Source organism: Canis lupus, chromosome 2 (assembly GCF_048164855.1).
Source record: "Canis lupus baileyi chromosome 2, mCanLup2.hap1, whole genome shotgun sequence".
Taxonomy (NCBI): domain Eukaryota; kingdom Metazoa; phylum Chordata; class Mammalia; order Carnivora; family Canidae; genus Canis; species Canis lupus.
Window position 1 is genome coordinate 27413504 of NC_132839.1, and position 16466 is coordinate 27429969.

The 16466-nt window shown below is 38.2% G+C and overlaps 1 protein-coding gene across 7 annotated transcripts in view; it reads right to left on the reverse strand.

The window, feature by feature from the left end:
* Positions 1-1307: 1307 nt before the first annotated feature.
* The window catches only part of MSH3 (mutS homolog 3), a 184754-nt gene continuing 169595 nt past the window's right edge, over positions 1308-16466 (reverse strand). For 3 of the 7 annotated variants that reach the window (XM_072793646.1, XM_072793648.1, XM_072793652.1), the window contains 3 exons: positions 12076-12205; positions 4815-4983; positions 1308-2038 (listed from right to left, as the gene is read on the reverse strand). In XM_072793646.1, coding sequence (XP_072649747.1) covers positions 1930-2038; positions 4815-4983; positions 12076-12205 — 408 coding nt within the window. In that variant the 3' untranslated portion in view covers positions 1308-1929. Of the gene's footprint in view, positions 2039-4813; positions 4984-6734; positions 6805-7691; positions 7782-8992; positions 9125-12075; positions 12206-16466 lie in introns of those variants that run through there. The other 4 variants (XR_012015284.1, XR_012015281.1, XR_012015279.1 and 1 more) reach the window with 4 other exon arrangements.

Sequence of the window (16466 nt, forward strand, 5' to 3'; positions counted from 1 at the left end):
CTCAGTAACCTGGCAAGGAAGAGGCCGCACTTGGAAATGCAGGAATGCTGGCCTTATCCTAACCAGGCCTAACCTCTTGCAAACTGGCTGGCTGGCTGATATTCTGGCTCATGTTACAGAATCTACCTTGTAATAGTCCACATTGTGACTTGCCAGACACTGTGTGTTGTCACTGCCTGGACACACTTCTCCTGGAGCCCAGACTAGCTTAAATGTTGATGCTGGCCTGCCCAAGCCTGAGGTGGCCTGAAATGTCTTCTTGGACATTACCACTGATTGCTGGTCTCTACAGCTCTCTCAGGCATGGGCATGACATTTCTGGATTCATCTCCTTTCCTTTTTTTTTTTTTTTTTTAAATTTCACTCATTCATTCTGAGAGACACAGAGAGAGAGAGAGAGGCAGAGACACAGGCAGAGGGAGAAGCAGGCTCCCTACGATGAGCCTGATGCGGGACTCAATCCCAGGACCCCAGGATGAGGCCCTGAGCTGAAGGCAGATGCTCAACCACTGAGCCACCCAAGTGCCCCTCATCTCCTTTTCTTACTGGCCTGCCAGTAAGGTTAGAGCACTAACTTCAAAATCTTCTTAAAAAGAATATAAAACATTTATAATCATATAGAGTATTAAAACACTATTTAAAAAGTATTGGTCTTTTTAAAATTTAGATAGTAAATTCCAATAATTACTCTATTTTCAGACACTCTTGAGAATTTCACTGTGTTAGTACTTCAGAAGGATCATGGAATCAATCAAGTGGTATCATACCCTTAACTTCAAAAAGGCTAGGAATCAAAGGGCTACAATGTGAGTGATTCGAAAGCACAGCAACCAACCACCCTTCAACTTGGGAGATGGTACTGACCTCTGTGTCCAGGGGTTAGGATCACTAGAGGAAATAAACTACAGGAGTTGGAAATATGTCCATCATATGTGTGGAGGACATTTAACAAGCAGGAATACCAAACGGGTGGGGGAGAGCCTTTGTGTAAATTAACAATTTTACAAACAGAAAACACATACATATGAGAAGCCAGGCTGTAAGTGCTGTAAAAGCCTCAGGGACACAGATGAACATAAGTCAACCTAAAAATGCAGGAGGGAGTGTTGTTAACTATCAACAAAACTGTGTACTTTGATACCAGGGAGATCATACATTTTCTATACTGATTAACAGAAAGGTCCAAAATAAATGAGTTCAGTTTTGTAAATTTGGTAGGAACAGCAACCTCCGTTCCATAATTAAGCCTAAAAAAAGGCAACTGCCAGATAGTTGAAAAACCCAAAATTCAACAAGGAAAAAGATCATTATTTATAGCAAGTATTCATTAATGTTTATTACCTGAATCACAAATAATTTCATCCAATAATTTTTAAACTGCTTAAAACTGTGACAGTATTTTTTTCAAATTTCATATGCTCTTATTCCTTCCATGCTCTACTTTTAAAAGCCTGATAATCTTTTCTATTTCTTATCAAAATTTCTTATGCTTATAGTGAATAAACTGGTGGCATTATAAAATTACTTTAGTTCAAATGAAAAGGTATATTTCTGCTAGACCTCTCACCCAGGTGCAAATTAATCTGAACTGGAACAAGTAAATATGAATCAGATTTTTCTATCACTCTCTAAAAGTTCATGTTGGGCTTCATTTAGGAGGCCAGATTTTATGTAAGCTTACTATTCATGAAGTCTTCTACTTAGAGAACAGAGGTCTTAATATTCAAAACTGTTGATACTCTTATAAAGTCAGGATGACAAGAACCTGAATAGTCTTTCTACACAAAGGGCTTGTTTCCAATAGGAATATACCATAGTTCTGATTTTATGCTCACATCACACAAAGATAGGCTGTTACGGAGAGTTGTTTTGTACAGGTGGTATTTTTAATTCTCCATGTTTTGTTAAAAAATGTAGTCTTCATTTTAATCAAGAAGAGAAGTCTGAAATTTCTTCCATTTCAAACTCGTCTGTCCATTTTTGCAGGTCTTTTCCATCACTTATCATCCATAACTTTGTAAAACACTTTAGCCTTTTCCTGGAGAGAAAAAAAAAATGATTTATTTTATAAATGAAATTGTTGGGGGACAATACATTTGGCTGAAAGCTACAAAAGGTCTATGACAGGCACCTGGATGGTGCAGTTGATTAAGCATCTGACTTTTGATTTTGGCTCAGGTCGTGATCTCAGGGTTGTGAGATCATGTCCCACGTTGGGCTCCATGCTAGGCACAGAGTTCTGCTTGAGATTCTCTCCCCTTCTGCCCTTCCTGCTTGCACACCTGCATGAACACACTCTCTCTCTCTCAAATAAATGTCTTTTTTTTTTTTTTTTTTTTTTTTAACATCTATCACCTTAGAATACCAAGCAGGACTCTGTGGTTAGAAAGTTGTGCCAGAATCAGCCTTCTGGTGACACTGTTATAATCAAGGACTGAGGTTGCTGATTGCCACTACTACCTCCAAGGAGGAGAGAACCTAGCTTGTTTCCCTTCTAACTCAGGCTGTGTGTGCTCACAGGACGAAAAGTGAAACTGATTAATAAAGTAAAGCTAGCTAATGAAAGAGCAGAATGCCAACATAACACAGACTTATTTTTTCTGTAGAAGACCAAGCAGTTAAATGTTTAGGGTCTGGAGCCAGAGTATCTGAGTTCCAGTTATTGCTCCACCACTAACTAGTTATAGGACCCTGACGTCTTGGTTGATTTCCTACCCTTGCTTTGCCTCATTTCCCCAAACTACAATATGGGGTAACGACAGTACCTATGTCTCACAAGGTTATCATAAAGATTGAGATAATATATGTAAAGCCGTAAAAATAGTAACTAACACATTACCTATTGTATATAGTAATAGTAGTAACTAGAACAATGACTGCATAGACTTATCACAAATTCACATAAATTTACAAAATCCCTTTGGTTCCTTTGATCTCGTCAATGGAATTAATGTGATAAGCACTACTTCCAGTAAAAAGGCAAAAATAATGAATATAGTGTCCTAATAAATGATCAGATTCTACCCCAATGCAATCTCTTCTGACAATTCTCTATCTTGTCAAGATTATAGATTTCAAAATGTCACACAGTAGTTAGAAGAGTTAAAATATCATAATCTGTGAATTATATAGGCTATACAGCAGCAAGAAGTATAAATGATATTTTATTGCTGTTTTGTATACACACACACACACACACACACACACCTTTGTAGTGAAGTTTTATTCTAGTTTCTCCAAGGAAAAAGAAAAATAATAATAAGATAACAAAAGAGGGTTTGTCTTTGGACTTTGTGAAAACTAAGGGCTTATCTTTAAACTCTCATAATAAATAATTACTTTTCCAATTTGGTATTGTGGAAATGATCCAAAAAAGAATGTCAACAGAGGAAACTACATGTCATTTATAGTAATCTAGCACTTTGGACTTGGTCAATGACCATTTACCACTGAAAAGTATAGAGTGTCAAGGTGGAGAACCACAAGAGGAAAAATGGAGAGGTTGGTCATACAACTGTAGTTCAGGATACAAGTTGGTAATTGTCTAACTAATATTAGGTATTACTATTTCAATATTAAAATTTGGTAATGATTTCCAGGACTAAAAATTTTTCTTATAGGATGGTGACCAAGATTTTCTCTTTGACCAACAATCTGTTCCCTTGTGGTCACATGGCTATCAATCAGGGCAGTAATGTCTTGCTCCAGGCATATCAGACTTCGTAGGGAGTGCAGGAATTGGCAGGAGATGGATGAGGAGATTATGTCATTTTATAATATAATCTTATGTTTGGGGGGGGGAGGAGGTTGTAACTCATCATTTTTTAATATGATATTTTCCTAGGACTATCTTTCTTCCAAAGTATACTTCAGATTTATATTAAGATTAGTCAATACACTGACCACATACTGGCTGAGTGTCAAGAGTAAAAGGTAAATTCCATTCACATAGCATTCTAGGGTGACAAAAGGTAGTTTCAAGATTTATTTATTCATCTCGGAGGGAGGAGAGAGGGGCAGAGGCTGAGGGAGAGAGAGTCTTTAAGCAGACTCTGCACTGAGTGCGGAGTCTGACAGGGGACTTGATCTCAAAACCCTGAGACCATGATCTGAGCCAAAACCAAGAATCACTTAACCGACTGTGCAACACAGGTGCCCCAATAAAGCTGTTCTTCTTCTTCTTTTTAAGTAGGCTCCAGACTTTGCAGTGAGTGTGGAGTCTGACAGGGGGCTTGAACTCACAACCCTGAGATTAAGACCTGAGCTGAGATCAAGAGTCTGAAGCATCCGACGAAGCTCCCCGGGTGCCCCGAAGATGGTTCAGAATGAAAAACTTGCCACAAACAATCCCCAATAGAAGTGACACGAGGATATGGACTATGAGTACGTGGTTATATAATATTATTATTTTCTTTTATGTCCTGAAGAATTCTTAATTTCTGAATGCCATATGTGAGTAAAGGAAGTATTCTAAAGGTTTTAAATGTCATGGTTTCTTTTAGTAATTTGTTGTGTAACTGAACGTTTTAAGCAACTAACATGCTGGTACACAGTAAGGAGTTAACTTAGTTCTTTCGAAAAGGACTGAAAAACCAATTTAGCAACTTAACAGATAAAGATCTGACTAGAGAAGGCGGACTGAATTCACATGAGCTTTTCAAAGATCTGTTTTCATTTTATTTTAATTAAATGTTTCAGAATATTTGAAGAGATGCTTAAAGGTAAACCTGATGTTCATTTACGGGACACTCCTCTTCCTTGGACAAATTGGTAGGTTTTTTATAAATTAAAAAATGCAACACGATCATTCTGACCTTTTCATATTTACTAATCCTTCTAACTCTTTTGACTTGCTAGCTGCTTTCTTTAAAATTTCTCCAGGAACATCTGCTAGTTTAGCCACATTTAGTCCATAACTCCTTGCTGCAATTCCTCTGGTTATTTGATAAAGAAAAGTGACAAAATCAGGGACTGGTTCTTCACCTACAAAATAAAATAAATAAATTAAAAGGAGAAAAAGGAGATTAGGTCTGAAAGTTCAAAGTAGAAGATTAAATAAGACAGATAAGTTCTTACAACTTCACTCAATTAAAATTTACAATCTGAAAAAAAAAAAAACAAAAAACAAAAACCACATTGTTCCTAATCACATTTTGGCTCTATTTATCAACTGTGCATATCTAGGAAAAGGGGAGATAATGTTTTGAAAATTTTCTTGGATTTAGGATCTTGTAGCTCGCCTAAAAGTTTTTTTTGTTTTGTTTTGTTTTTTTAAGATTTTTGCTTTTAAGTTTTCTCTACACCCAACTTGGTGCTCAAACTTCCAACACTGAGATTAAGAGTTGCATACTCTACTGACTGAGCCAGCCATGTACCTCTTCCCTTCCACCTAAAAGGATTTTTAACATTGATTTGGTGTAAGGTAAAGATTTATTTTGTTTTCTGCTGCTTGCTAAAAAATTTCAATTGAGGGCAGCTCCGGTGGCTCAGTAGTTTAGCGCCACCTTTGGCCCAGGGCATGATCCTGGAGACCCGGGATCAAGTCCCACGTTGGGCTCCCTGCATGGAGCCTGCTTCTCCCTCTGCTTATGTGTCTCTAATGAATAAATAAATAAAATCTTAAAAAAAGGAAATTTCAATTGAACAGCTATTATCAGAAAAGGAATGATTCTGAATCACAATACAATTTTTCCTTTAAAAACAGACTAAAAAAGTGTTATTTCAGTGAATGTTACTGAACAGTGTTGTATGTAATAATACATTCTGTAAAATAACACACATAAGAGATGTTTCTAAGAATGCTAAAAACAAAACACCACCAAAAAACACATAAGGAAATATAATATGTTGCACAGTTTAAATAAGAAGAGTGAGAAATTCTGGTTTATTAAATATACTGGGTTAACTAAGTTATATATATTCAAGCGGATGCTGTTCAGTTCCACTCAGCTCCCACTAGGACTAAAGGGTTTACTGCCTCAGCTGTCAGGAAGGTTGTCAGCCCAGTCTTCAGCTGAATCTCCTCTTTGGGAGTCACCTCAGCTTAAGAAGAGGTCTGCTGAGGTCATGTCCTGTCTTGAGCTGCCTGCATTGTGACTGGTTGCTACGGGAGTTTGTAGGCAGCTTTTTCCCTTTTTTTTTTAGGTTTTTATTTATTTATTTGAGACCGAGAAAGAGAGAGTGAACACAAGCAGCAGAAAGGAGGGGAGTGGCAGAGGCAGAGGGAGAAGCAGACTCCCTGCTGAGCAGGGAGCCTGATGGGGGGCTCCATCCCAGAACCCCAGGATCACGACCTGAGCCAAAGGCAGACACTTAACTGACTGAGCCACCCAGATGTCCCCTGGTCGGCAGCTTCTAGAATGGCCACCAAAGACCCCTGTTTCCTGGTGTTAATGTCTGTGTCATTCTCTGCTCTTGAGTGTGGGCAGGACCTAGCAACGTGTTTCTAAAAAATAAAATATGGCAAAAATGATGTGTTGTCACTTCTGAGTTGAGATTACAAAACACTGTGACCTCTGTCCCAGGCACTTTCATTTTCTTGCTTACTTGCTCTGAGGGAAGCCAGTTACCATACCGTGGGCTGCCTTAGGAAGAAGCCCACATGGAAAGAAACAGGTCTCTGGCCAACAGCCACATGAGTGAACTTAGAAGTAGGTATTCTAAGGCTTGCCAGCAGCCACGTAAGAGGTCTGGAGAGTAAATTTCCCCAGTCAGACCTTAAAATGATGACTGACCTAGCCAATCTTGATTGTAGCTTTAGGAGAAACTGAGGTGGAACTGTCCATCTAAGCTGCCCCTTGATTCCTGACCCAGAGAAATGACAAGATGATAAGTATTTGTTATTTTAAGCTATATTTTGGGGTAATGTGTTATGCAACAATAGCTAATAAAGCATATAAAAGGGAGGTTCCCTCACCCGAAGTTGAGGTAACTCAAAAAGACCAATACCACCTCAGAGCTCTCTGTAGGGTTGGCTGAAGCTTATGACCACAACACAGCCTCATTCTACCCAGTCCTGCCCTCAGGTATTGATCACGAGAGCACTCTTAGTCAACAGCTGGCATAAAAATCTCAGAATCTGCTTCCTGGGGAACCTAGGCTATCATACAAACCCAGGCTGTCATCATACAAATGCATACACATGAACTAAAAACTTCTAAAGAATTGGGGTATAATGAAGCACAATAATAGAAAGACAAAGCTGCATACAGTTTAATCTTTGATAAATCTAAAGCACCTCAGGATTATGCAGCTTTTATAATGAAATTCAATCTAATTATACCATGTTGCAAAAATACCCAAAATGAACCAGATTTCTCATGATTTCTGAGACTCTAATAAACTTATTATAAGTTTATCAAGAGCTTTTCCTCGTATGTCATTTGATAAATGTGTATGCTTTATTCTTTTATCAGCTAAAAACCAAAAAGCGTAACTGAGAAAAAGGATAATGGAATTTTCTTTAACCTCCTCTAAGAATTCAGCAACAAATAACCCTTTTCTAAGGCGGGGTGTTGGAAGTGGGAGGTAGAAAGAATGCTGGCACTCTCAGGAATACAGACTAAAACTCACATTACAAAGCACTAAGAATACCTTTTGCCTCCAAATAAAACTCCAGGAACACAAAGAACAGGTGAAGAGGTGGGTGGAAAGACTGGGAAAGAAGTGTGGAGAAACCAGTGCCTGCTAACCTCGGTAATTTTTTGTTACTCTCTGATGCTCACATGACCAAAAATGAAGTGAAGAGCAGCAGGCAATCAGAAAAGCAATCTCTTCTCAACCTTCAGACAAAGAAACAGTCTTTATCACTTCAACGGGCTTAGTTCTAACTGATGTACCTACCTCCAGACTCTCCTCTCCTCTATAATTTAGCCTCCATGCTGTCTTTCTAAAAACAATTCATTCATCTGTCTGTCCATTTGTCATCCATCCATCCATCCTTCTATCCTTTTCTGAAAGCCCACTAATGCCACAAAACCACCTTAGTTAAAAATTGCTTCGCTGATGGCTTTTTTTGCTTTATATATATAACATATAGTATGTATACATAGCTATAGGACACTTTTTATATATAACTATAAAATATACCTATATCTATATAAATATATTTTATAGCTAAATTATATAAAATATTATATCGCTCTGCATAACTTAACATAGTACAAACAGTTGCTGAATTTGTCATCATATCCTGGTCTCCATGTAGTACTAATTATGGTAGTTCTCACACCATCAAGGTAAAATAATGTGACCACTCTTCCGTAATCACATTAGGGAGGTTTTTAATTTTTATTTTTCAAGATTTATTTATCTGTTTGAGAGAGAGAGTGTGTGCGCATGAGAGCACGTGCATGAGTGGGGTGTGGGAGGGGCTGAAAGTGAGCGAGAGAGACAATCTCAAGCAGACACCGTGTTGAGTGTGGAGCCTGACACGGAGCTTGAGCCCACCACCCATGAGATCACAACTTGAGCCGAAACCAAGAGTCAGATGCTCAACTGACAGACACCTAGGCACTATCCCCTCATATTAGGGAGTTTTTAAGAGTTATATTCTGCATCAGGACTGTCCCTCATCCCTCTTAGAGGGGAGAAGGGGAGAGAGTGTGAGTGTGTGTGTAATGGAAATGTGGAGACAGAGCCATATAGCAGAGAAGATGGTAACTAAAAGTTCTTGGTGAGGACTTATAAGCTATAACCAACCATTTCCTAGATGGATATTACTGAAAAACTTTTCTGACACTCAGAGTCAGAGAAAGTATTAATTCATGTTTCTGCTTGTTACAGGGGAACAAAGCAAAAGTTGTCTGAAAGCCAAACTTCTGTAGGTAGTTATTAAAGAAATATGTGCTGATCAAACAGTCTCTGAAGTCATTTTTGGGACTGATTCCTAACATTTTAGAGGTGGCTGAGGTTAGGTAACTTGTCCAAGATTTTATAGACTGGGATAGAATAAAGTACATGTTTCTTACTGCTGGTCTACTGCTTTACCTACCTCCATGGGAAACAGCATAGTATCTTAAAAGCCATCCAAAAGGTCTTTGGGGTGCTTGCCTGATGACCTATGCAGTGGCCTCTAATTCAGACAGCAGAGGATTTAGAGGTAATGGAAGAAACACAGATGTAGCTGGAATAACACGGAAGTAAGCAGATAATGCACCCGTGCTTCAAAATTCTGAGTGAAAATTATTTCCAACTAAAAATTCTAGCCCCAGCTAAATTATAAATCAAGTATGAAGGTATATTGGAGATGTTTTCATTCCTGCAAAATCTCAAAACTTTTACTTCCTTTAGTTAATATTATTAGTAGCCTATTCAAAATCTTTTCCAACCCTTAAGAAAACCCTGACTGTATATGGAATTAATTCACTGACCATTTAACTCCGGGGATAATGTCCTCATACCAAGCTCCAAAAGTTGATCTTGATTAATCTAGGCTGATCAAAGTCATCCCTGTCACTGTCACTTCTAGGAACTGGTTTAAGAGTGAGCATGTGGGACGCCTGGGTGGCTCAGTGATTGAGCATCTGCCTTTAGCTCAGGGCATGATCCCAGGTCCGGGGATCAAGTCCCACATCGGGCTCCCTGTGGAAGCCTGGTTCTCCCTCTATGTCTCTGCCTCTCTCTGTATCTCATGAGTAAATAAACAAAATCTTAAAAAAAAAAAAAAAAAGTGAGCATGTGATTCAATTCTGAAAAGGAGATGAGACAATGATCAGATGCTAGTGAGCATCTGAGAAAAGTTCCCTGACCCTTAAGAAAGAGTCACAGAAAATGTTGATCCCTTTTTTCCCTTTGGACATTGTCAATTCTGGGTTTCATGCATGAAAGAGCTGCAGCCACCTTGTCGTAAGCCTCATTCTACTGAACAGGAATTACTACTGAACAGGAAAATAAAATAAAATAAAGCCAGCAGGGCAGGAAGACCGAGCCTGGAGAGCTGCAAAGGAGAGGAGCCGAAGGCCACCCCTTCCTCTGAGGTCCCTGTAATGTGAGATTATTTATTTATTTTTAAAGATTTTACTTATTTATTCATGAAAGACATACAGAGAGAGAGGCAGAGACATAGGCAGAGGGAGGAGCAGGCTCCCTGCAAGGAGCCTGATGTGGGACCTGATCCTGGATCCCGGGATCATGCTCTGAGCCGAAGGCAGACGCTCACCCACTGAGCCACTCAGGCACCCCATGAGATTATTTATATTCTTATGTTGGAGCCCCTGTGAATTCACATGTCCTATTCCCTGCAAACAAATGGACAGAATGTGAGGTAAGAGAATTCCTAGGATGATGGTAAAGGTAGGTCTCAGGACAGTAGCTGTGCAGCAGGCCTAGGGAGGAACCAGTTCAAATGAGTAGGACAAAGGGCGCCAGGAGGAATGATTCCAGTGAGAAAAAGTGGAATCAGTAGTTCAATCACATGGAAAAATGTCTAGAGAGGTGTTTTACAGAGCTATTGGAGAGTACAGGGAGAGTCAGATACAGACTCAAATAAAAGAATGAAGTGAAAACAAAGCGATTGTTACCTTCACAAATACAAAAAACAAAAAAGTTGTGAAAGAAAGAAAATGCACTTGTCCTCATACCTGGCTTATGATTAAGCGATACTTACTGGCAGTCACAGTGAAAACTATGAAGAGGAATGAGACGGAAGGAAACTGGAATGAGTACACTGGGAGGTCAGAGCAGGAAAGGTTGAACACTCCCATCCAGCACAATGAGAAGCCAAGTAATAATGGGTCATGATGATGAACCAAGAGGTAGGCAGATAAGCCTATTATTTAGAGTATGGAAGAAAGCAATGAAAGAGCTGAAAGCAGCTGCCTTGGGACTGGATGGGGAGGAGGCATGGAGTGAAGGCACAGAAGCAGGGGTCTACTGCCTGTTAGCATGAGCCTTTTAGCATCACTTAATGTTTAAAATTATGTCTATGAATAAAAATTTTAATCCATAAGATAAAATGTCAGAACACTTACAGCTTAGTAGTCAGTTCACATAAACGCTTATCACTGACCCTTCCCTGCTGGTGAACTCTTGTTTATCCCACTGGGTCTTAGCTTATAAGCTCCTCCTGTCACTTTGGATGCAGATTAATAGACATGAAACTGCTTCCATGAGAGAATTTATGATGTGTTTTTCAAAACCGCATGGTGGTGAGAGGCAAGGATTGCCTAACATTACATTTATCTCAGGTCCAGTGCTTTGTTTTATTTGGGCCAGCTGCCTGATTTCTTTTTCAGGTCCATCTTTAGTACTTTTCCAAAATAACATTTGGACTCTGGAGTGTCTTGGGTAATGGATTTTCCATTATAGCACACCAACTGTGTAAACGATCACTGGCTCACAGGCTGGGAGCTTAAAAAAATTACTACTGAACAGGAAAATAAAATTATACTAAAACTGACTAAATTACTTATAGCACTTAAATTTATTTCTATTGGCTAATAGTGTTCTTTCCCATGAAATGTCTCATTCCTGTGACATTGGTAAACAGTGGAAAGGCTAGCAAAAATACTGTAGGTCCCATATACCAGTTCTAGCAGAGTAGAAAAGAATCTGTGAGCAAATCCTACAATTCCAGACTCAGTTCAGCCCTCACCCTGGTGCCCCATTCAGGCAAGCCACTTGACCTGAGATCCAGTTTCCCTGTCAAGTTAAGATAAAACATACATCCACTACAGAATAATGGGGATGATATTTGGGGAAATATATCAGACATTTTTAAAGATGACTAATATACTTGATTGTCAGGGCATTTTTCCCGAGACGAATCTAAGAGTAAAACCTACACATCCCCCTGATCCCATCTTTTTCTGGTAGAAAAATGAGTAAAGAAAGACCAGAGAAGCCCTCAGAGATGGCAAAAATAAATGTGAATTCTACTTGACCCTAAGCTTAGAGAAAATGAATTCAGACAAATGTCATTTATAATCAACATCCACAGCTTTATTTCTAACAAGCACTAAGTTCATGTACCCATGAATTTTGAGTTATCAAACATGAAAACCAACAACAACACAACAACAACAAAAAGAAAACCAACAACATTTAGTTTTATTTATTGTAAGCGGTATTTCATACCTGGATCCTCTTTGTTTTCATCCTCATTGACCAAGAATCCCATGTGATAATTTCCCACCTCTTGTAAGTAACTTTTTTCTAATTCACAAACTGGTGGATAATGGGTGACAAAGAGGGTTAAAGATTTCACCTAAAACAGTAAGACATAATAAATGTTATTTTATTTTTAAGTTTTACTTAAAACTTTTTCTTTTAAGTTCAAAGTTTCATAAACACTGCAAGAAAAGTACAATGAACATTCATATATTCTTTATCTAGACAATCAACTATTTTGCCAAAACACACATACACACACACAGTTTCTGAACCATTTGAGAATTGGAGATATGATAGTTCATCCCTAAATACCCAAACTTCTATCTTCTAATAACAAAAACATTCTTCTACTAACTAGAATAAAGTTATTATACTCAAGAAATTTAACATTGATATATTATTATTACCGAACATTAATCCACAAATTTCCTTACCTGTCACAGTAATACTTTTTTTTATCTAAAGATTTTGTTAAAAAAAATAAAAATAAAGATTTTGTTTATTTATTCATGAGAGACACACACAGAGAGAGAGAGAGAAGAGAGAGGCAGAAACATAGGCAGAGGGAGAAGCAGGCTCCATGCAGGGAGCCTGATGTGGGACTTGATCATGGGACTCCAGGACCACTCCCTGAGCCGAAGGCAGATGCTCACTGCTAAGCCACCCAGGCATCACAGTAATATTTTTTTATATATGTTTTCCAATATTTAAAAAAAATCAAGGATCATGTATGCCATGCACTTGGTCATGTCTCTTTAGTCTTCCTCAATCTAAAGAAGAGTTCCCAGGGCAGCTCGGGTGGCTCAGTGGTTTAACACTGCCTTCAGCCCTGGGTGTGATCCTGGAGACCCAGGATTGAGTCCTACATAGGGCTCCCTGCATGGAGCCTGCTTCTCCGTCTGCCTGTGTCTCTGCCTCTCTCTCTCTGTGTCTCTCACGAATAAATAAATAAAATCTTTAAAATATATTTAAAAATAAATAAATAAAAGAGTTCCCAGCCTTTCTTTTTTGTCTTTAATGGTTTTGAAATATACAGGAGTCGTTCTGTATAATGTGCCTCAATTTGGATTTGGCTGTTTCCCCTAATAAGATTAAACCTTACTGCCAGAACCACTACATTTTTATGTACTCTTTTCATATCAGGAGGTACATGATATAAATCTGACCCATTATTGGGGAGGCTAAATTTGTTTATTTGGTTTACACAAGCACCCAGAAGATTTCTTCACTATAGTGACACCTTTCTCCTTCACAGTTAATAACTTGTGGGGTAATACTTTGATATTATGTGAATACCCTTTTATCCAACAATCTCCCATCTCAAAATTTTACCATCGTTGATCATCATTGCCTGAATCTGTTATTACTGTGGTAACTAGTAAATGTTGATTAAAAAAAATTCTCTCTGTATTTACTAGCTGGCATTCTGTAAAAATCAGCTTTCTTTTTCTCCACCCTACCCCCACCATTTTAAAATTTATATGTTTTGTTAGTATTAATATGGATTTATGGATTCTTTTTTTTTTTTTTTTTTTTTTTTTTTTTGGATTTATGGATTCTTTAATAAGTATTATTTTAAAGCACACATTAAGTATTCTAGAATCCCTTATTTATTTATTTATTTATTTATTTATTTATTTATTTATTTATTTATTTATTTATTTATTTATGATAGAGAGAGAGGGGCAGGGGGCAGAGACACAGGAGGAGGGAGAAGCAGGTTCCATGCAGGGAGCCCGACAAGGGACTTGATCCAGGATCACGCCCTGGGCCAAAGGCAGGCACTAAACCGCTGAGCCACCCAGGGATGCCCGAATCCCTAATTTCTTAAATCTTAAAAGAAGTTAACACCAAATCTTGGTCTAAAAATTAGTAGAAGGGGTGCCTGGGTGGCTCAGTTAAGTAGCCAATTCTTAATTTCAGCTCAAGTCAAACTCAGGGTCTTGGGATTGAGCCCCACACTGGGCTCCATGCTCAGTGGGGAGTATGCTTGATGAGTCTTTTTCCCCCTCCCCCTGCTCACATGTTCTCTCTATAATAAATAAATAAATCTTTTTAAAAAATAATAAAAATCAGAAGAGGGTAATTAAATCAAAGAACTTCAGTTTTGATTCATCTGCCATTCACCTCATTAAAAGTCAGAACATGTGCCTTCTCTCTTATAACAATTACAATAAACCTATTAAGGCAAGATTTCTTTGAAGAGCTGCTCTTAAAATCTGCTCTGAAGTATCTTTGGACCAGCTGTCTCCATGATGCCCCTTCCCTGAACTGACAGGCATTTCTCACCAGAAGACCAAAGGGTTTGGGTTACAACACTGCTCTCCTCAAGGCCACTTTCAGCTTGCAGCCACAATACACAGCCTCCTCATTCTTCCTCACTGCTATCACTTCCCCATCCCAGCAATCAAAAGACACCATGAAAATACAGATTTTCATCTATAAAAGGGATATTCTTGCTCCTGAAGAATCCTCTTCAATGACTTACCTCTAATATAAATTTTACCTAAAAATAACATTCTTCATTAACATTAAAACTCAAAAAAAAAACCCAGCTATAGAAGCAATGATAACATAAGTGACAAATTTAATTGTCATAATTTGTTCCTGAGGGTTCTTAAATGAATCTTTAAAATATTGCTAAAATCTTTAAAAAACTGTTTCTGGTAGTCAGCCTCTATCATGGCCCCAAAGTTCTTTACCTCCCAATGTTCATGCTCTTGAGCAGCCTCTTCTCACAGTGAATCAAGGCTCGCCCTTGTGCTCAAACGAGTATGATGGTAATGACTGTGGATTCTGAAGCTAGGTCATGAAATGCATTTTTGTCATCAATGCATAAAATACTTTGGCCTCTTGGAATGCTTCTTCTGGAGGAAGCCAGAAGCCACTCTGTAAGGCTATTCAAACAGCTCTATGGAGAGGTCCAAAGGAAAAAGGAAGTGAGAGCCCTGGCCAACTGCCAGCACTAATTTGCCAGCCAAAGGTGAGCCACACTGGAAGAGCATCCCCTGGCCCCAGTCAGGCCTTCAGATGACACCAGCCCTGGTTGACAACTTGAATGCAACCTTAGGAGAGAGTGTGAGCCAAAACCACCCAGCTAAGCTGCTCTTGAACTCCTTACCTCCAGGCACCATGAGAGATATAAAAGATGATTATTATTGTTTTAAGCCACTAAGTCTTGAGGTAATTTGTTATGCAGTCATAGTAACTGATCTGCAGCTATAGAGTAGGAAGAATGAAATCAAACTCAGAGGTGGCAAATTCAGTCTGTCACAATTTGTTCCTAAAGGCTCTTAATTCAGTGTTTAAAATGTGCTTTGGAGGCAGTAACAGGACTTTATTGAACCTGTGGTATGTAGTTTCTACAATAATTAGAGAGATGTTCCTGAGCTCTTTTTGCAAATAAAGAGTTTTCTAAAGAAAAATGAAAAGTTATTTAAAGTGGAAAACATGCCATCATTAACTATATAATCTAATTAAAAGTTCAAACAAAAAACTGAAACCCACAGAAGTTTAAAGAGTTCATTTCTGCATTCTGTGTTATGCGAAGAAATAGGAGTAAAAAATATGTTTTTATTGGTTATGTAAGGAAGAGAGGAAGAAATGAAAATGGAGGAAAGACAAAAAGAAAAATATTTTAAAAATGGAGAACAAAAAGAGAAAGAAAAACTGAAGAACAGATAAGGTTCGGGGCAAGTGCCAAGGAGACAGAAAGGAAGAGACCAGAATGAACAAAGGGGGAGTGTGTTAATAAAGGGGAGTGTTTGATGGAGATGACAGAAACTGAGACTTTAACACAAACAAAACTTCACACTGAGGTGCTCAGAACTGCACTCTGGAAAAAATAGATATGCACTGAAGGAGTGAAACAGAAAGACACAAAAACATGAGATCAAAGGCCTTCTATGGAGATCCTATAGGATACTACTGAAAAAAGAATTTCACAGGTACAAATGGCTCTGTCTCCTTTTTTGTTCTTTCCTTAAGGACTGGGTTGTAGGTGGGGAAGGGGTCCCTGCAATTAGTTTGCCAAGGATATTAAGAAACAGATCTGGGGGTGTTATTCTGTATGTTGGTAAATTGAACACCAATAAAAAATTAATTTATTAAAAAAAAAGAAAAAAAGAAACAGATCTGGGTGGAAATACTGTCAGAGAGGCTTTATCATACTGACCACGTTTATTTTGCTTCAGCAAATGCAAAGACGACACATCAAAAAAATTAGAGAAATGAAAAAAAAAATTAGAGAAATGATGTAGGGCCAATCCATCTAAGTTTAATGTATAGAGTTTTAACAGTCGATTGAAGGTATAGGGTCATTTATAATAATTAAGGATAATTTTGAATATTGAGAA